Raw genomic sequence first — 21,084 nt, forward strand, 5'->3', positions numbered from 1 at the left:
TTTTAGTCACACCACTCTATATGCATGTCAGAGGCAAAAACCAAACTTGAGGTGGTATCATCTTGCCTTCCTCTCTTCATCCTTCCAACTGTCTTAACTCTTATTCTTTTCCCACAATGAAAGCCACTTAAAACTCTGGAGGATGAGATAAGCAATGAGGTCTTACTGTATAGCCCAGGGAACTACATCCAATGTCTTGTGATAGAACATGATGGAAGATAACATGAGAAAAAGAACATATAGATACGATTACATCACTTTGCTGTACAGCATAAAATGTACAGCATTGTAAATCTACCACACACACACACACACACACACACACACACATTCCAGGACCTAGTCTGTCACAGAGCAAATAGATGTAAACTGGAACAAAACCTCACAGGTAAACCAATGCCAACATTTTTTATTTTTTTGGGGTGTGGGGGAGGCAGCTGGCGGTATATGGAAGTTCCCAGGCTAGGGGTGGAATCAGAGCTGCAGCTGCAGACCTATACCACAGCCACAGCAACATGGGACCTGAGTCACATCTATGACCCTCACCACAGCTCATGGCAATGCCGGATCTTTAATCCACTGAGCAAAGCCAGGGACTGAACCTGAATCCTCATGTATACTAGTTGGATTCTTTTCTGCTGAGCCACGATGTGAACTCCAATGCCACCATTTTTACACCACCCCCCTTATTCCACTCCAACAAGTGAAGCGGTAGAACTGGAGCCATATGTGGACTCCACTGGGAACTGAAAATTCAAATTTTTCCTTAACTTTGAGGGTGTAGTTCACTGTTTTGCTGTTTCTGAATTTTAGCCCTTAACAGTCATTTTAAGCTATACTCCTCCCTGTGGTATTTATGTAATGCAGCAGGAAGGCTCCAAAAGGAACCAATGTCTACAGCAGAACAAAGACAATAATTCCAAGTTTTCATTCACTCCCTTCCTTAGCACAAAAAAATTCTTGGAATTCTAGAGATGGTCCAATGGCTAACATCACCACCAGGCCTAAGGGTCACAGGAATATCCATTTTCTTTTTTTTTTTTTTCAACTTTATTGAGGTCTAATTGACAAAACTGTAAGCTACCTAAAGTGTACATTATGATGATTTGATATACATATACACTGTGAAAGTGTATTTGTTCTAATACAACTGTTTTATTCTAATGCAACTGTTGGGGAAATGCTTTTTCTTTGCACAGTGGAGACAAAAAAAAATGGAGTTTTTCAGAACAATGTTTATTTAAGAGTTAAGGGAAAACAAAAACATTAAAGCACAGGAATACACTGACTGAATACAGGTGTCTCATTTGGTCTGAAATCTTAAAAAAGTTACTCTAACTACTTACCTGAGGTAGATTTACGTTGGCATTGTTTCAAGAGAACCTCCATCCATTCCAGAAGTTACCTTCTAGTTTTGGTTACAGGCTCCCAAGTGGTCCTTTCCAACCTCAGGTTATGCTGTATGAGTAATACCAACACCTTTTCCCCCCATGGTTAAAGGCCCTCAGACCTGTTTCATACCCCAAAGTTCTCTGTTTGAGGGATGGTCCGCCCTTCATTTACTTAGACTAGGGACAATTACCATTAAGATTAGTTGAAAGAAGGGGTAAGTCATTGCCCTGCCAAAGACATAAACTCTGTTCCCTTCTCCAAGTTCTCTCTAGTGACTAACAAGTAGCCATAAGGACTAATTTTCATCACCACCATGCCATAAACCCAATACTATTTTAAGAATCACAAATGTCAAACATATACTAGTGATAGGCATGATTTTCACCCAAGAGAAACAAATACATCTTGTGCATTTTAAAACACTGAGTAACTTATCATGGTTAGGAGCTAGTTATGAAATTTACTAAAACACATCAGATCAAATGAACTTCCAGCATCTGTTTTCTAAAAGAAAAAAGAAAAAAAAAAAAAAAAAAAAACACCCAAGAATCAGATTCCTTATTATCACTATGAGCTATATCCACTGACCCTAATATTTTCAAGGTCATCAACCAGTAATTAGGATCAAAGCTAAGAACTCTATGCAAGGTGGCATTGTAGCAATTGGCCACCTCCATGAGTCTGAACACCAATGCTCTCTGGAGTTCAGGATTTGCTAAGATAAACCAGAGGACCCAAAATATTTATTCACCAGTCTACAGTCCAAAATACTGTAGGAATCTTAAGTATTTATATTAAACGTCTTTTAATCTGAGGGAAGGAAAAAGACCTCAGAAGTGCCCACTTAAAGATCCCTGGATTAATTATAGTATTTCTGGAGAATGTTAGAGGTAATCGTAATTATTCTGTCAGGTTGGAGCTAAGTGTTTATCTTTGAACCTCTGGTGAATCGGCCAAATATTTTTCCTTTCTAGCATTTAGAATCCAACATTACAAGACAAACATATACCTTATATTGTGGTGACTGCAATCCTTTCCTTGGGAATAAAAAGTATTCTTGCTTTCCTTGGCAGAACCGAAATAAATCAAAGGTATATTGTTATGGGGCTTGAATGTGCTATAAACAGCAAGATAATGGAATGAAAACAAACAAACAAACAAACAGCCTTTGAGTCAGGATACTCAAAATCAAAGCCTAGCCTCTCCACTAATATGTTTTCCATGTGGCTACTCAGGCTTAAACCTTTCTTTCAGTTTTCCCTTAATCATCTTCAAGGACCTGATGAGGCTATCTTATCACTTAAACATGAAAAATGAAGTCACAAAAATATGGATACCAGCAATTCATAAGGATTATCCTGGAATTTGCATATCTGAGTTGAGAAGAAATGAATCCGTAAAGCTGAAATTTCAAATACCAGTAATAATCTGAAAGATATTTTGGGGAAAGGAAACTTTTGAGGGTGTGCCTCATTTCACACCAAGTAAAAAAGCTGAGTATTCTGCCTCTTTATGAGGTTGGCCCTCCAAAGAGGAAACTTTGGGGAGAGTTTTGATCTAGGATAACTACTCCCTGGCTGTTCAGTTCTTTTCACAACCAGCAAAAGTTCCCATGCTACTATCAACACTCTAGTCCCCAGTCTAGTCAAGAATGAAAAAATCAACAGAGGCAAAAGCAATATACTTCCTTCCCCAACAGTAACACATGCCACACCTTCTATCTCAAGGTTCCAGTCCTTTCCTTTATTGGATTTCCAAATTTTAAAAACTGAAAGTAAAGCAATCATGAAGTGGTTCAGATAAAAGAAAAGCATCTTTACCTGAGTTACCCATCAGGTCTCTGTGACCTGCCCTAGCTCCTCCCAGAACAAGCTTCTGGGCATCTAAAAACAAACTGTTTACATACTGACTCCATTAAAAGTCATCTCTACTATATGGGTCAACTAACTATGAGAATAATTCTTCTCAGGCCTATTAAACATACACAGTCCACAGTCAGATCTCTTACTAGAAGAAAATTCTCTGCAGAGTAAGTTCTTTGGGGCCCAATAAGGTAAGGGTTTCTAGCAAGGCTTTTTTCAGACTCCAGGTATGTATAGGATTTTTCACTTATCTGAGTTCCCTGGTGTACCACAAGAGCTGATCATTGACGGAAGCTTTTCTCATTCAGACAATTCATAAGGTCTTTTCTCAGATTGGGTTTTTTTCTTGCAAACCCAAGAAGGCTCTTCAACCAATGCTTTTGCCACATTCTAGACAAATAAATACAAACTTTCACCAGTATGGCTTCTCTGATGGCTAAGAAAGTCATAGTTCTGTTAGAAGCTTTCTTCACACCTGTTGGGGTTTCTCCCAAATTGGGTTTTCTGACATCCAATGAGATGTACATACTGCCTGAGGCACTGTTGACACGGGACATGTAAAATGGTGTCCTCTGATGTAAATTCTCATCAAATGAGGAGAGGCAAGCATTGCTAGAAGGCTTTCTCACACTCAGCAAATTTCTAAGGTTTCCCACCTGTATGAATCCTCTTATGGGAAATCAGATTCAGCTTGAACTAAAGGTTTTCCCAAACTCAGGTCCTTTGTAAGGTTTCTCGTTGGAGTGACTGGTAAGGTTCTGCAAGGATAGCTCTCTGGGCAAACCATTTTTTGACTTCCTACAATCGTAGATTCTCTGGTCCCCAGTGAAATCTGAGCTCTGAGCAAAGTCTGAGATTTGCTTAGAGGTCTTCATCTTAAGGAGTTTTCTTACATTGTAAATGTATTTTTTTATGGTATTACACCTTCTTGTCCAGTCAAGACATTTGTGAGGTTTCCGATGCATGGGGAGTGCTGAGCTCAAGACCTTTCTCACCCACATTACAGATATACGGTTTTTCACCAATGTGGATTGTCTGATGTTGGAGAAGGGCTGAGCTCTGGTGGAAGCTTTTATCACAGACACTGTATTTGTAATGTAACTCCTCTGTCTGAGTTCTCATTTTCTGTTGGGCAACAAAGTCCATGCCCAGAAGGAAGCCACTCTCACATGCAGACCACTGATGTGGTTTCTCTTCCATGTGAATTCTTTGATGCACAATAAGGTCTGAACTACAGTTGAAGCTTTTCTCATACTCAAGGCATTTAAAAGTGTGAGTGTGAGTTGCCTGGTGCCGGATGAGGTTGGCACTCCGAGTAAAACTTCTCATACACTCCAAGCATTTATACGGCTTTTCACCTGTGTGGACTCTCTGGTGTACAATAAGGTCTGATTTCTGGCCAAAGCATTTCTCACAGGCACCACACTTATAGGGCTTCTCCCCGGTATGAACTCTTTTATGAACGATGAAGGCTGAACGGTGTCGGTAACTTTTCTCACACTTGTTACATTTGTAGGGCCTTTCACCAGTATGAGTTCTCTGGTGGCTGATAAGATCTGATTTCCCACTGAAAGCCTTTTCACACTCCAGACATTTGAATGGTTTCTCACCTGTGTGAGTTCTTCGGTGCCTTATGAGGTTTGTACTTCGGCTGAAACATTTATCACACTCACTACACAGATATGGTTTCTCGCCTGTATGGCTTCGCTGGTGGACAAGCAGGTCGGAGCTCTGACCAAAATTCTTGCCACAGATATCACACGTATAGAATTTTTTACCTGCATGTGTTCTCTGGTGTCCTGAAAGGGCTAAGTGGTGCCAGAAGCTCTTCTCACATTTGCTACATTTATAAGGTTTCTCATAATTGTGGATCCTCTGGTGTGAAATAAGATCGGAGCTTTGGATGAAGGTTTTCTCACACATATCACATCTATAAGGTTTCTCCCCAGTATGGGTTCTCTCACACATAATAAGAGCTAAATTTTCACAGAAGTTCTGCTCACGTTCAAGGCACTGGTAGATCTGCTCATCTATTTGAGTAATCTCATGCACATGAATAAAAATCTTTTTACCCTTCTGAGGGCATACATGATATATTTTCCGTTTTTGAGTTCTCTGGTTATATCTTTCTTCGGAAGTGTACATTTTCTATGGCTCTCTCCTAGGGAGTTTTCCACCGGTCTTCTTGACCCATCATGTTCTCCATAGTCATTTTCTTGATAAGCACTTGAAAGATACATCTGTTTTAGGCCTTTCAGTCACGAGCAGTTCCTCTCTACAAGTTTCCAGCATCCTATACACTAATTCTTTCCTTGTTATTACCAACCCTGTGAAACAAAGAAGAAATGTTATTTATATTCCTATAACTAATAAAAATGCTCAAAATTAAAACTGCCTCAGAAAAGAGAGTTTCGGCATCAGAGTCCACAAGTGCTCTAGGTTTAACAGAGTTAAAGCGGTGAGTCTTCCTCTTGGCTAATAAAAAACTGACCAGCAACACAGAAAGAATTGTTTCTTTAATGAACCTGGGTGATCTCCAAACCAGGATTCTTCCTCTTGCCCTTGCTTCAAATTAGTAATCAAGACAGATCTAGTAATTAATATCTCTACTCATGAAGAAAACAACTGGAAAGGGACTATGAATATTTATGTAACTCTTTCTGTAGAAAGGTATGGAAGGAAATGATTAGTGATCGTTAAAATTCCCAGTGCGTAACAACAACAACAACAAAATACATGAAAAAAAAAAAAGAATTCCCAGTGCAAAGAGAAAGAAAAGCTCCTATGACTCCATCATCCTGGCGGTGTCATGTCAGACAAGTTACTTAACCACTCTGTATCTTGTTTCCTCATCTATAAACAGGATTAATAATGTAAATAAACTAATCATTGAGTTGAATTACAAATCAGTCACCATATATCTCATGGGAAGCACTCTGTGTTAGCTCTTCCAATAACAGTAAGGGGGCGTAACACTCTACTTTGGTGTGATCATCTGAGCAAAAACCTTGTTCAAAAAGAAAAAATTCTGGTTACAGATACAAGCCTGGGCTTCAAACTTGCTTTTACTATATGATGCTTTTCTTTGTATAGTGAAGAGACAAGGAAAAGGTTTTCTCCTGTTTAGTGGGATGCACATATATTAAAAGACCCAAGGACTGAGCACCTTAAAGAAATTAATCCTTACACACAAAGATCACAATTATATAATTCTCCTTCATAATATTACTGAAAAGAGCCCTCTGCCCAGAGTCCAATGGTTCCACTCCTCCTAGGTAAGGGACACAGCCACATTTTCAAAGGACTAGGAGATTAAAAAGGAGAGAGAGAGAAGAGAAAGACATTGAGATCCTTTCTACTCAGGACCTATTTTTCCCAGGGCTACACCACTAGACTAAAGATTCAAGGCCAATATGAAATGCAGAAATACAGACTAATCCTAAAGAAAAATGCAGGGCTGCTTCAACAGAGAAGAAAAGGGAGTTATAAGTCATTACATTTATCAACCTGCCAACAATACACTAAAGAAAAAACATGAGAAACAGCGGGGACGAAACTCCATTTTCCACATGTTTCACACTTAACTCTTTTCAGTGATCATTTCATGTTTGACCTTCTCCTCATATATTCAAAACCCCCACCCTCAGCCAAGGAGTAAAAACTGATGTCGTGGCTTCCTATTTTACTTAGAAAATCTAGGCAAGCCAAAAAACAAAACCATAAAAATAACAACAACAAAAAAGAACACACTTCCACCTGCTCTCACCACTACATCAACCAAGCTCTTGTAAGTGTGGTCATGCAAACCACCTTTTCTATTATTGTGGACGATAAAGTGCACCTGCTCAATCTAAGAACATCCTTTCTATCAGCACACTGGATTCCACCCCCTTTCTACATGAGGACATCACTCCAGCAATTCAATCCTCCCTTGCATTACCACTTTGTTCTTTTCTATTGGGTCACGCTAATCAGCAAACTAGCTATTACCTCTCTCCTAAGACAAGAGCACAACCAACCAGAAAACGTCTCTAAACCACCTCACCCTCAAGCTACTGTTCCACTTGTTTCTCTTTACAGTAAAATTCCTCAAAAGAAATCAATCTGTTCATTGTCTTTAACTCTCATCTTCCAAAGTTTCTGCAACATACTCCAAGCAAACGCTCACCTTCACCATCCCACCAAAACTGCTCCTATTAGAAACTAGAGCCCCAAAGCAACCTGACTCCTAGTGACCACGCTGACTCTTTTGCCTGCCCTTCTTGTGCTTCCTGCACCCCAGTCACCTCAGCCTCCTTGCTGTTCAAATGAGCCAGGACCACTCCCATTTCACGGTCTGGGTGTAGTCTCTCTGGATAAAGTGCTCTTCCTCTAGATCTTCAGGGCTCCCTCTCTCACCCCATTCAAATCTTTAGCAAACTGTCAAATTCTCAGCAAGCCTATGCCTGACTCTCCTATTTTAAATTCTGACACACCTCCATCCACATTTACAACACTCCTTTCCTTTCCTCTTTTATTTTTCTCCATAGACTGTGAGCCCTTTATAAAAGACAGGGATTTTATTCATATTTTTGTCTTTTTAGGGCCGCACCCCCAGAACATGGAAGTTTCCAGGCTAGGGGTCTAATCGGAGCTGGAGCCAGCCTACACCACAGCCACAGCAATATGACATCCGAGCCGCAACTGTGACCTACACCACAGCTCCCGGCCACACTGGATTCCTAACCCAATGAGCGAGAACAAAGGATCAAACCCACATCCTCATGGATACTAGTCGGACTTGTTACTGCTGAGAAAAGGATAAATACTCATATATCAGAGGATTTAGCACCAGATCATTTCATTCAAAGTACCTAAAAATGGGTAAACTAGAGTTTCCTAAAAAAGAACAGATAGGTTTCCTTACACAATTCCTTACATTCAATTCTGAAGAGAATAATCCTGTCCTTAGCCACCCCATATGACTCTCTGGAGAAAAAGGACAATAAAGAACTTTAAAACCATTGGCACAAATCAATAGCTTCTCTGGGATTCTAACAACATTCGAGTAAAGGGCTCTGAACACTAAATCACTGTGGTATTCTGAAGACACCAAGGCATCACCTTCCCCACAGAACAGGCTGCCCCAATCCCAAGTACAACAGACCATACAAAATATGCTGGGACTATAACAAAACCACCACCTTAGTATCAGCACCCTTCCTTCACTGGAGGACACGCAATCTCTCAATTTTGGTTACTCAAAATTTACAACAGTCTAAGTTGATTTTATTTCAGCCATAAACAATTCAGGAGGCAGTCATATATGGGCATAAAACAAAGTTAGAGAACACAGACATGTCCACTGATTTCTTCCTTCAGCAGCTTTAAACCTGCCTTATTCCGGGTCACTGAAACTTTCAATTCCCTCAACAATCTTTCTGTTGAGGATCAGAAGCAAAAGTGGAACTACTCAGACACAGATAACATATGAGGACATATAGCTAAGGCTCTCTATAGTTGTTCCATAGATGCCAGTATTAAGATGACATGTTTCATGGTTCCACTTCTAGGTAAGGAATAAATACATGCCACCCTTGTTCTCCCACTGAAGGCAACTATGAAATCTGGACAGTATGTATGGCCCAGTTATTTGAGGGCTCTGAAAAGCAAATAGCACACAGATCAAGGAAGACTAAAATTTAAGGCAACCCAACTAGCAGTGAGTTTACTATTTTTGTTTTTGTTTTTAATCCCCTTAGCATCCCCTAGCCTGAACTCAATAAAGACTGAAATGTAGGGAAATCATAAATGTAATTCAACTGGGATTTTTCAGAAAACCTACGACCTTCTGTGCCAATGATTTAAAATTGATTTCAGTCAGTGGATGGAAAGCTAACTTAAATACGGAAAAAGAAAGAACAAAACATCTCTGGAAAATGAAATATAAAGAACAAAAAACAAACTTAGAGAGGGGTAATAATAGCAGCAGAAATGCAAATCTCCCAGCACATCCTTTAAAAGAAATTAACAAGAAGAAAAACAAAGGCACTACACAAAACCCTCACCAAATCCCAGCCAACACTCTTTCGCATTCTAGTTGCAAACTACCAACAAAAGAAAGAGCAATACAGGAAGGTGGGGTAAAGAGAGGAGGCCTCGGGCTAGCGGTGAGCAAAAATCAACCTAAAATTCACTGCCAGAAAGAGAAGACCCATTTTAAGCACAAAAAAATTATTTAGAGAATTCTCATCAGAACGGAATATAAGGAAGAGACTTGGCATGCATATAACACTTGAAGAGACAAGTACCAGAAATGGTAATTCTTTGAGAAAGAGGAGGTAAAAAAGAAGAGAGAGGAACCCTTTGGACTGTACAGTGAAAGAGAAATTCAAGGTCCTTCAGGATGAAGGAAAAAAAAAATTTTTTTTAAAAGGAAAATGTAAAAATGCATGATCTAATGGAAGTTCCTGCTGTGGCTCAGTAGGCTAAGAACCTGACATAGTGTCTGTGAAGATGTGGGTTTGATTCCAGGCCTTGCTTAGTGGGTTAAGGATCTGGTGTTGCCCCACACTGCAGTGTAGGGCACAGATGCGACCTGGATCCAGCGTTGCTGTGGCTGTGGTGTAGGCTAGCAGCTGCAGCTCCAATCAGACCCCTAGCCCGAGAGCTTCCATATGCTACAAGCGTAACCCTAAAAAGAAAAAAAAAAAGAAAGGAAAGAAAGAAAAGCATGATCTAACCTCCTCACTATCATCTAAAAATGCCATCCAATTAAAAAAACAAAAACAAAACTTTACCATAATGACAAAAATAGTAAAGTGATCCTGAATTTAGCAATCTTTTTTTGTTTGTTTCTTTTTAGCACCACACCTGCAGCATTTGGAGGTTCCCAGGCTAAGCGCTGAATCAGAGCTGCAGCTACTGACCTACGCCAAGCCAAAGCAATGCAGGATCCTTACCCCACTGAGCAAGGCCAGGGATCAAACCTGTGTCCTCAGGGATACCAGTCAGATTCATTTCTGCTGAGCCATGATAGGAACTCCTAGCAATCTTATTAACACTTTGTGTACTAATAAAACAGGAACAATTCAACTAAAAAATAGGAGGAGAAGAAAGAGGGCAAGAATGAAGTAAAATAACTTCACCGATTACTGCATTAATGGTAGGTAGGAATTAAAGAATTCCATTAAAAACTAAAAGAAAGTTAGATAAAGTTTCAATAAGAAAATGGGACTAAAAGCATTAAAAAAGATCTAAGTACAAAGGTGGCCATTATAACAAAAATCATTCCCCCAAAAAAAATCTTAATGAAAGGGGAATGAAAACATACCACGTAGAAAAAAACTAGAATGCAGATACATAATAAGACAGTGTTGAGGCCAAAGATATCAATCACATCAATAAATTTAAATGAGTTTACACTCACCTATATTAAAAGAGATTCTTACCGTGGCTCACAAAGCAAGATGCAACTATATATGAGACATTGAAAAAAATGTGATTCAGAAACGTTAAAAATAAAGGGATAGGAAAAGGAATATCAGGCAAAGAGAAATGAGAAAAGCTGGGCTTGTATTCACAGTATTAGACAAAGTAGAGTAAAAAGCATTAAACATGATAAAGGACATCTTTTGATTTTGAAAACCATAATTACAATAAAATTTATAATAGTTATGACTATCTATATATGAAATTACACAGCAGTCACCTTATAAAGCAAGAACTACAGTAGATACCAAGAAATAAAACACTCATAATAAGAAAACTTACTGCTTCAGTCAGAAAAAGATTTACAAAATAGATCCCAGATAAATAATGATGTAGAAGGCCTAAAAATCTGATTAGATTCTGGATTAACTATCAAGGTTTACACCCTGATAAAAGGAAATAAACTTTCTTCTCAAGCATACACAAACTAGAAAAACCTGTCATATATTAGGTCATAACGAAAGAATCAGTAAGTTCCATAAAGCGACATAAACAACACTCTGCAGTAGAACTAGAGATGTATTGAAATGTCAAATGCAAAGCCTCACCCAAATGAGGAAATAATATTAACAGAATTCTTCAGTGGGGAAATGGGAAACTGACAGAATTTTTAAACACTGGTAGCTGAAAATATTACATAGTGTAATCTAAGGGAGAAATTTAAAGCAGTGATCAAAGAAATATTTATAGTCTTAAATACTTCTTTGCAAACTTCCATACAAATAACCCATGAGACAGACTGGAACGATTTACTGAACATTTATGAAACAGTTTACCAAAATCGACCCTATTAGAGACACTTTTAAAACACCAAGATGCACAGATTAAATTGAGAAAATTATTATGGAAGTATTCCACAAAAAAGCACTAACTCCAGAGCATTTCATATGGGAATTCTAACAATCTTATAAAAACCAAATAAACCCAGCATAGAAACATGGGAGACACCACCTTAACCAAATGATCAGAGTTAACATCACCAGTAACAAGATATATAATTACCTCCTAATTTGATGCAAAGAAAAGAACATCAATACAGTGCCATGGTGCCCAAAATGTATATAACCTGAATCCCACAAGGACACATCAGACAAATCCAAATTGAGGGAAATTCTGCCAAACAAGTGGCCTAAACTCTTTTTTAAAAATGTCAAGGGAGTTCCCGTCGAGGCTCAGTGGTAATGAACCTGACTAGAATCCATGAAGAGGCGGATTGGATTCCTGGCCTCGCTCAGTGGGTTAAGGATCCGGCATTGCCATGAGCTGTGAGCTGTGGTGTAGTTCGCAGACACAGCTCGGATCCTGCGTTGCTGTTGCTGTGGCGCAGGCTGGCAGCTGTAGCTCCAATTGGACCCCTACCCTGGGAACTTCCATATGCTGCAGGTGCGGCCCTAAAAAGCAAAAAAAAAAGTCAAGATTATAAAAGACAAAGTCTAAGGCTGTATTCCACAATAAAGATATGACAATTAAATGAAATGGGTGATAGTGGATTGGACCTTGGACTACAAAAAAAACCTGTTTTTCTTTTTCTAAAAAGGCCAATAGTGGAACAGTGGCTAAACTAAAACAAGTTCTAAAGATCAGATAATAGTATTATATGAATGTTAATTTCCTGACTTTGCTAACAGTAATAACATAACAGCCTCATTTTTAGGAAATAAACAATTGAGTATTTAGGACAGGCTTTCTCAACTAGAGTTCTGGGAAAGAATGAAGCCCTCCAGAAAATGATTTGAGTAACTATTTTTTAATTCTCCCAAGGATGGCACATAGCTAGTAGCACTGAACCTGCATGGGAGAAAAGTTAATTCATTACATTAGGACTGAATTTTCTTAAGACTTTAGGGCTCAGCATGTCTTAGGACTTTAGGGCTTAATTCTCTCATAGTGTGAGACAAGGCATTATGTCTATAACTCACTCTCAAAAGGTTCAGAAAAAATATATACATATACATATAGGTACATGTATGTATAGAGAAATAAGTAGACTCATAAAACAAACACAGTAAAACATTAACATTCACAAACTGAGAGTGAAGGGCATATGGGCAGTCTTCGTATTATGTTGCAACTTTTTTTGTGAATCTGAAATTATTCCAAAATTTAAGCATATCTTTTTTGTTGTTGTCATTGCTGTTTTTAATGGAACTTCCCAGGTCAGGGATTGAATCTGAGCCAGATCCTTAACACAATGCACCTCAACTGGAACTCCTTGTTTTGTTTTTTAGGAACATGGGAGCTGAGAGTCAGCATATTACGCTAGTTAAAAATGAATGTTCAGGAGTTCCCATTGTGGCGCAGCAGAAACAAATCCGACTAGTATCCATGAGGATGTGGGTTCGATCCCTGGCCTCACTTAGTGGGCCAGGGATCTGGTGTTGCTGTGAGCCGTGCTGTAGGTCGCAGACTCAGCTCGGATCCCACGTTGCTGTGGCGTAGGCTGTGGCTGTGGCGCAGGCTGTGGCTGTGGCATAGGCCTGCAGCTGTAGCTCCAATTAGACCCCCCCCAGCCTGGAAACTTCCATATACCCCATGTGCAGCCCTTTAAAAAAAAAAAAAAAAAGAATGCTCAAACTCTGGAATCAGATTTTGGCTCAAATTCTCACTGAGCTCTTTTGTAGCTGTGAGAACTTGGGTAAGTTACTTCCTTTAGCATCAACTTCCCTTTTAATAAAATAGGTAAGTTACTTGTCTTACAGAGTTGCTATGAGCGCTAAGACACTTCAATAAAGGACTTGGCTCAATGCCTGGGTCTCAAGAGACGCTCAATAAATGATAGGTTCTATTATTTTCTTAATTTCATCTTTACATTCACAAAAACTCTAATATTTGAGCCCATCCTCTGTGTCTGCCTCTTATGCAAAGCCTTGTTCAAAATCCGTTTAAAATAATTAACTAAATAATACAATAACTCAAACAGTTAATGATTAATAGGAAGATTATGCAAAAACTAGAAAAACATTTATGGAGAAATGTTAGGAGGAAAAGGAAGAATTCAGAATCACAACTAAGTAAAGATATGCAGCCATATAAACAAATACCCACTCTAAGATGGTAGGTTTATGGGAGTTTCATCTCTTAAAATATGTATTATTGCTAAGGTAAAAAGGAGAGCGGAATGGAAATAAAAGACTGAGCATGGTCAGAGTTTGGTAAATGAATTAGAATGTTCCCTAATTTTATCAGCCCAGGGTATCATATTTGTCCTAAATAGCCAATAAACTGTAGGGCACCAAGAAGAAAAACGAAGAATAAGGAAATCATTTTCTTATTCATATCTTGGTCTTTTAGATGTCAGTACCTAGAAAATAAAATACAGTCTGGTTGTCAAAACTTAAAGTAAATCATGACCCTTCCCTAGTTCAAAATACTGTAACTGATTCCTACCACACTAAGAATAAAATCTCACGTCTTCACTGCTCTACATAACATGGTACCTCCACCCAGCTTCAGCCTCAGAGAACACATCAGACCCTTTACACTTGCTCCTTCCGCCTAGATTGCGCTTCCCCCAAATAGCTTGTTCCTTGATTTGATTCAAGTCCTAACTGAAAACTATTTCCTAAAAAGATGTATACCCTGACTACTTTATCGAAAATAGCTATACCCCCCCCCCAGCCTGTTTTCCCTCCCAAGCACTTATCACCCCACTTTGTGGTATATATTTATATCTGTTAATTTGTTTCTTTCTCAGGGTTAGCACTTTGTCTTTTGTTCATTGCAATATTCCAAGGGTCTGGGATATATTTGTTGAGTGAAGGAAAAATATGAGTGAATATCAGAACAAAAAAGAGCCATCCTCATCCTCTGGGCCCCAGCAACAATATAACAGGCTAAACAAGTAGCCCTGACTGGTCTATCTGGCAAACTCAAATATATCCTTCAAAGATCCTTCTCTAAGAGGTTTTTCTTATGTCATCCTAGGAAAAGACTATTCCCCTCTTCCATGGCTAGGGTCAGAATGTACAGAATAGGCAGGCAGGCAGGCAATGTTAAGTCCAAGCAGACAGGCTGAGCATAGAACTTCAAAGTCCAAGGCTTTCCTTACAGTTAAGGGATGTCTGGGACAAGCAGATAAAGTCAATAAAGCATTAGCTAAAGAACAGATAATGCTTACTGTATCAGGCCCTAGGTTAGGAATTATCTCCTTTATCTTTCCTTGATTACATGGATAATCTCATTTAATCTTCCCAAGAACACTGTGAAATAGGTATTAATACCATGTTTGTACCTTACAGAAAACCTGAGGCTGAGGGCAGTTAAATAACCAAGCAAGAACTCAGCAGCAGGGCCAGTATTTAAATCTCTATCTTCTGACTCCAAGGCCTGCCTAAGTTAATTGAGCATACTGCCTTTTGGGGGCTGAAAATCAATCACAAATTAATTACTAAAAGCCTACTGTGAATGAGCATGCTGGAAAGCAGTAGAAAACACACTTAAATTGGCAGGAGAGAACTCAGTTTTATCACTCTGTTATCTCAAGAACTAAGAAAGGGTCATTCCCTTTTTCAGTGTATCTTTTCCCATTCCTTCTTGTCCTCTCCCAGCCTCCTCTCCCTCATTAAAAATCCACCATTTATATAGAAACATACAGCTTGATATACTACTTACCGTAACAACAGAGACTTAAGACTGTTTTCCTTTTGGCTCCAAAAGGTCTCTAGACCATAACTAAGCCCAACACTCAAGTCTTCCCTCTCCTAGAGAAAAAAAATCAATAACGTAGAAAATAATTTTTGTTATTTTCTAAAAACGAAATTTATCATTTTTCTGGAGCTAGACATCAAAAAATTGGTCCCATTTATACTCCCCGCTCTAATCAATATCCTTCGACCATAACTTACTTTTTTCTACCTTTGCTTACATTGTTTTTCTTGCAAGAAGTACCTGACACTAGCAGCCATCGATCCCTTCACAAACAGCTCCCAACATCCAGAACCCTTCTGAGTAAGGACTAACTTTAATTTCATAGTAAAGCCCTGAGTCCTGTTCTACTTGTTCTAATTTTTCTTCTCTGTAAAGTGTATTACCGCAACTTCTGAGGTCAATGACCCTTGTTCTACCACTATAAACCTCAACATGCAGTTGATAAGTGCATAAGATACAAAATTATATATAACGCCGTTTCCAAAAATGGTCATTCGAGTAATCAAACCAGATTCCCTACATCGAGTAATCAAACCAGATTCCCTGCATACAGATTCGACTGCAACATGACCAATTTGCATTAAAGATGCGGGTGGGCGGTGGGTGGGGAACTCCATTCAACGTCCATAGGGGCTTTTTCCCCCAAAATAAAAGACACAGATCGCTTAGAAAACTGTCTGGCAGTGTTTACTATTATTATCTTCAGGAACGATAGTACTAAGCTTCTCTTCTTTCAACTTTTCATTGACCACCTTTCAGTCCGCCGTCAGGGGGTTCCCAGACCCCACAGGGTCGCGAGCAACTGGGGCTGCTCCTACAAGGCAGAGGCCTGGGGGGGGGGGGTGTCTCCGGTCCCGCTGGACTCCTGCCCCATCCCTGGCTCCGCAGGCCATGCCCCTCCCAGGCCCCGCGGGCCGCGCTTACCCCAGCAGCAGCGGCACCGCCCCTCCGCCTGGAACGGCACTTCCGGTTACTCTCCGGACACTCGGATTTGGGCTTCCCGGCGGCCGCAAACTGCGGGCAGTGAATCTAAGGGCCCACCTTCGGAAAAAGAAGGAAAGCAAACCTGTGAGGCCAACGAGAGCCAGAAGCAGCTCCCTTTGCGCGGCTCGGCGAGAGCAGTTGGGGCCAGGCCATCCAGTGGGCGCTTTCAGGGCCGACAAGGCGAGCTACCCTTGTCCTTTCAGCCTGGCCGGGAAGCTGCAGGCGCAGCCCCGCCCCCGCGAATCACATGATCATCCCTGGTTCAGCAACTAGGGCTCTCCACCCCCGGCCTCTGGGCCAATAGGGGCCGAGCCTCTGGAACAGGGGCGGGGCCCCGGGGCGCCTGCGCTCCCGGGCCCTTACTGTTTCCGGGCGGAGCGGGCCAGGACTTTACTTAGGGGTTCTTTCTGACGCGGCGAATGTCCGCGATTGACGAGAGGTCCTCGCTGCCAACTTGTCTAAGGAGAAACAAAGCTGTTTAATATTAGTTGCCGACTTCTGTTTCCTCAAGGCTGCTGAATGAGGTTTCGAAGCAGGAGTAGCGTCAAAAGAGATGGATGTCGCCGACCCTGAGGAAAACACCCCGAAGGATCTGGAAGAAATAGAGGATCCGAAAGCACAGTGGAAGCGCACTGTCACCGAAGATGTGGCCAGAGAGATGGATGAAATGCTTTAAAAGGGGGGTGGTGTTGTCTTTGTGTGGGTGGAGAAAACTGCGGAGGAGGATAGGACTGCTCTGATAGTAAGAGGTTTCTCAGCCATTTCTGATTGTGTTTCTGGGCTAGAATCATCTTAAGTAATACCCTGAGTTTGGGTTGTAGCAGAAATGAGGTTTCCTTCAGAATGAAGTAAATATATAAACATATGTATGTATATATAAAAATACCTCCTACTGTTCAATCTTTCAATGAAAAAAGAAGTTTCCTAAAAGCCCTCAGACATCAAAAGGAAAGGATGAGTAGGAGAAATGTAGAGGGCTGAAGCCTGGATAATGTGACTAAGGACTTGGATTGGGAGGAAAAAACTTGAGGTTAGGGAATGGTGAGTGTCTTAACAGTTATATAGTTAATTCATATGGGTTAATGAGTTAAATCACGATTAACTAATCATGTTCCTAATTCTGGAATTCTTTCCCAGAGGATCTGCACCTTAGTTTTATGTTTGTTTTTAATGAAAATTTCCAAGTAGGCCCAAAATATTCTATCCAGAGCCATTTTAATACTTGGAATAATTTTAATACTTTAGAGTATATGTTCCAGACATTGTTCTCTGCATTTTCCATATATTATCTAACTTATAACAAATTCTATGAGATGTTTATTATTTTTATCTTAGGAGAAAACTGGTGCAGGAAGAGATTAACTTACTCAAAATCTCACACTTATTAACTAGTGAATCTGAAATTTTGAACAGTCCCACCAGAGCTCATGCTTGCTATCATTGTACAAATATGGCTACATCAAGAGTGGTGACTGTATTGTAGAAATGTACTGAAACAAGAATTAAGTGAACTGAGTTCTGATCCCTGCACTGCATATAAGAAAGTATCAGTAAGTGTTGAACTGTTCAGCTTTTTCCTTAAAGATACACTGACCTGAGCAAAGTGCTCATTAGATTCATTGTGGTATTCACTCAACAAATGTTTATTGAGTGCTTCCAATTCACCTGACATCATGCTGAGTATTAGGAATTTAAGGCAGGAAAGACGCAATCCTATTCCTCTATTGGTTCACAACCTGCTGTGGAGACAGCAGGTATCATAAATGGTGTGGTAGAGGTGGAAGTTGCATTAGGTAGTGTGGGAGCAGAGAAAAGGAGCATTTGTTTGAGAGTGGGTCAGACATGACTCTGTAGAACATGGGGCATGAGGTGAAGCTTGAAGGAATAGAAGTAAGTAGTTGAAGATGGGACTGGAATAGAAGATTGGAACTAAGTCAGATATTTTAATGTGATTTCAACTAATGGACTTTATATTGTAGGAACTGAGAATTCATTCATGGAATAGCTCAATTACCCCCAAACTTAAAATCTTCAGAAGTACAATTTTTAGTTGTAGGTATAGAGAGAAGCAAAACAGGAAGCCTGGAGACCAGGATAAAGAATAAGGAGCAGTCAGGAGATCAAGAACATGAACAAAAATGGGTCATGGCAACCAAGGGAATAGAGCTAAAGGTTATTGAGAGCAATGTCAAATATTATGAAGAGATCAGAAGAGATGGTAAAGAATACTGGATAAGGTTTACGTGATATTCATTGTGTTCTAGGCACTGTTACAAGCACTTTATGGTATTAGCTCAATCATCCAACAACCCTGTGTGCTTTAATCCTCACAATAACACCATATTATAGATGAGGAAGATAAGTGATTAGGCAAGACATGCAGCTGATAAGAGGCAGGATGGGGGTTGGAAGCTTGTAGTCTGGCTTCTGAATCTGTTCTTATTACCACTACCCTATCCTGCCTCTCTAAATAGAGGCTTTGTGGAGTTTAGGAATCAAGAGATTTTCATCTTTAGTAAGGGCAGCTACTGTGAAGTGGGTGGAAAGGTAAATAGGGGATGAAGACAGTGTCATATATTCTTTAAGAAGCTTGGCTATGAAGATGAAGAAAGACAGACTATGTCTAACATAGAACACAGGACTTAAAATGATTAGGGCCTTCAGGGTGGGGGAGATTTTAACATGTTGCCAAAGGGAAAAAAGTTAATAGGATGAGGAATCAGGAAAGGGATGTTTGATGTAGAGAGGCCACTTAGAAGATAGGAGAGGCTGGGGTCTGCAATACAGAGAGGAGTTAGCCTTGAATGGGAGAAGGAATCTGAAATTCGAGAGGGAAATATATCTGCATGGCTTTGGTCTTGTTCAGAAAGCCTTACTTTTAGAATTTGAAGGGAAGAACCCCAATGAGCTGTAGGTACTGAATTCATCGGGCTCTCATCTGTTCTATTAGTCACTCACCAGAACCCTGCTTCAGAGGAGTTATCTTCTTCTCACAAGAAATATCTTCTGATTTTACCCAAATATTAAAGCCAGTAATATATTTTTAGAAAATAAATCACCATGTTAATTTCAACAATTCCAATAGAATAGCATTGCTGTTTTTCACCTTCTGATTTCCCAGGCTACCTCACATTTTCCCACAGAAGTATACCAAGCAATAGGAGAATGAACAAGTGCCTCAGAGTGGCTTGTCACAGTTGTAAAATTAATTTGGGCCCTTCATTTTGTCTTTAAAATTCATGCAATTTGCATTCTACCCTATGATCTAGTTGGGCACTGGAAACAGAACATTTTTTTAAATGGTCATAGTAAATCAGAGTTAAAAATGAGATAGATATTTGCCTGGTTCAGAGGTGGCAAATCTATAGGGCAAATTACTGGTTTCCTCCATATCCATGGCACTAACACCAATCAGTTGTGACTTTCCTTTCCACTTTACAAAAACTTAATCTCAGGTACCTTCTCAATACAATATCCACTGTCAGTCATCCAGAATGGGCTTTGCTTTGCTATGTCTGTGTATCATAAAAGTTTAATTCGATAGGATATGAGCTAGAGGAAGGATCTGTGCAAAGTGCCATAAGAACGTTAAAGGAAGTGAGTTATCCTGGCTGGAGGGATCAGAGGAGACTTTACAATAGGCAGTCTACGGCTATTATGATGGCTTTGTTCCACAAAATCTTCAGGACCCCAGGTTTCTTCCGGTTCATTGTCCAGTCTTCCTTGGGATGTTGCCTTTATCTGGTAGGTAGAATTCTACCCATCACATTCCAATTTTACATAGATGGAGGAAGAGACAAGAAAAGGCAAAGGACAGGTGCCAGCTCTTGGTAAAGGAAGGTTCTAAGAAGCTGCTACACAGTCATTCTACCTGGCATCTCATTGGTTAGACCTTAATCACATTGCCGCACGAAGTAAGCACGTCCTTATCCTATGGAAGAAGATAAATATGGATATTACCTGGAAATCTGGGATGGGAGAAAGGGAGAAGGGATATTCTTTTGTTAAATACCAGATGAAATCAAGTGGCCTGTTTCTTTATTTTCTGCATTAGTCTTGTAGCTATTATCCCCCCTCCTACAATAATATGCATGTTCATCTTCTTCCATAGGAATAGAACCCATTTTTTTCTTTTTGGAAAGCATATGGACAGCAGAATAAAAATGAACTCCCTTTCAGCTATGGAGGATAATGAGGGAGCAATATCCACTGAATAAGGATAAGAGGTAAGAAAACCTGGAGAGACCCCAGTTTAAAAGAAGTAAAAAATAAAGTTGGTAGTACGGAGGGGCCGGTAGGTAGAGAGAGAGAGTGAATTATGTGAAGAAAGCAGAACTTCCTTTTGGAAATCTGATGAAGACCCACTGGAGATTTGGCCATCTCTGAAATTGCCTTTTAAAAGAGCTCAAATGGAGGGAGTTAGCTCAAGTCTGGAGGAGAGAAATAGCAGAGGGATATTCTGAGTATATCTTATTTTATCCTACCATTCCTTCCTTGCCAGAATATGTTTCTCTCCCAAGGAGAACTCAAGGAACTGAGTTTCTGTCTTGGCCCTCAACCTAATGGCACCCTTTTGCTGAAATGGACTTATATCTCCCCTTACTGGGTAAAAATTACGTTCTTAGACAAACGCATTTAGCAGTATCTGTGTCATCTGTTTTGAGCATGATCTTTGACTTTTCCCTAGTATAAAGAGTAATAAGCAGGATCCTGTGACAGCTATAGAGAG

The 21,084-nt window shown here is 39.9% G+C and overlaps 1 protein-coding gene across 5 annotated transcripts; it reads right to left on the bottom strand.

The window, feature by feature from the left end:
• Positions 1–1,220: 1,220 nt before the first annotated feature.
• Positions 1,221–16,587, bottom strand: ZNF322 (zinc finger protein 322). 5 transcript variants are annotated; one of them, XM_021099812.2, is made up of 3 exons: positions 16,438–16,587; positions 15,336–15,424; positions 1,221–5,581 (listed from the first exon to the last, which is right to left on the bottom strand). In XM_021099812.2, the coding sequence occupies exon 3, from the start codon at positions 5,397–5,399 to the stop codon at positions 4,191–4,193; it is 1,209 nt and encodes a 402-aa protein (XP_020955471.1). In that variant the 5' UTR covers positions 5,400–5,581; positions 15,336–15,424; positions 16,438–16,587; the 3' UTR covers positions 1,221–4,190. The 5 variants fall into 5 exon arrangements, with proteins under 5 accessions (XP_020955471.1, XP_020955472.1, XP_020955473.1 ...); XM_021099813.2 differs by having other exon boundaries at positions 16,296–16,587; XM_021099814.2 differs by lacking the exon at positions 15,336–15,424.
• Between the last annotated feature and the right edge of the window lie 4,497 nt (positions 16,588–21,084).

This window comes from Sus scrofa, chromosome 7, assembly GCF_054392235.1.
Source record: "Sus scrofa isolate SSC_HxYL_T2T_F1_AM1 chromosome 7, Sscrofa_HxYL_maternal_Yorkshire_Landrace_v2.0, whole genome shotgun sequence".
Classification (NCBI taxonomy): Eukaryota; Metazoa; Chordata; class Mammalia; order Artiodactyla; family Suidae; genus Sus; species Sus scrofa.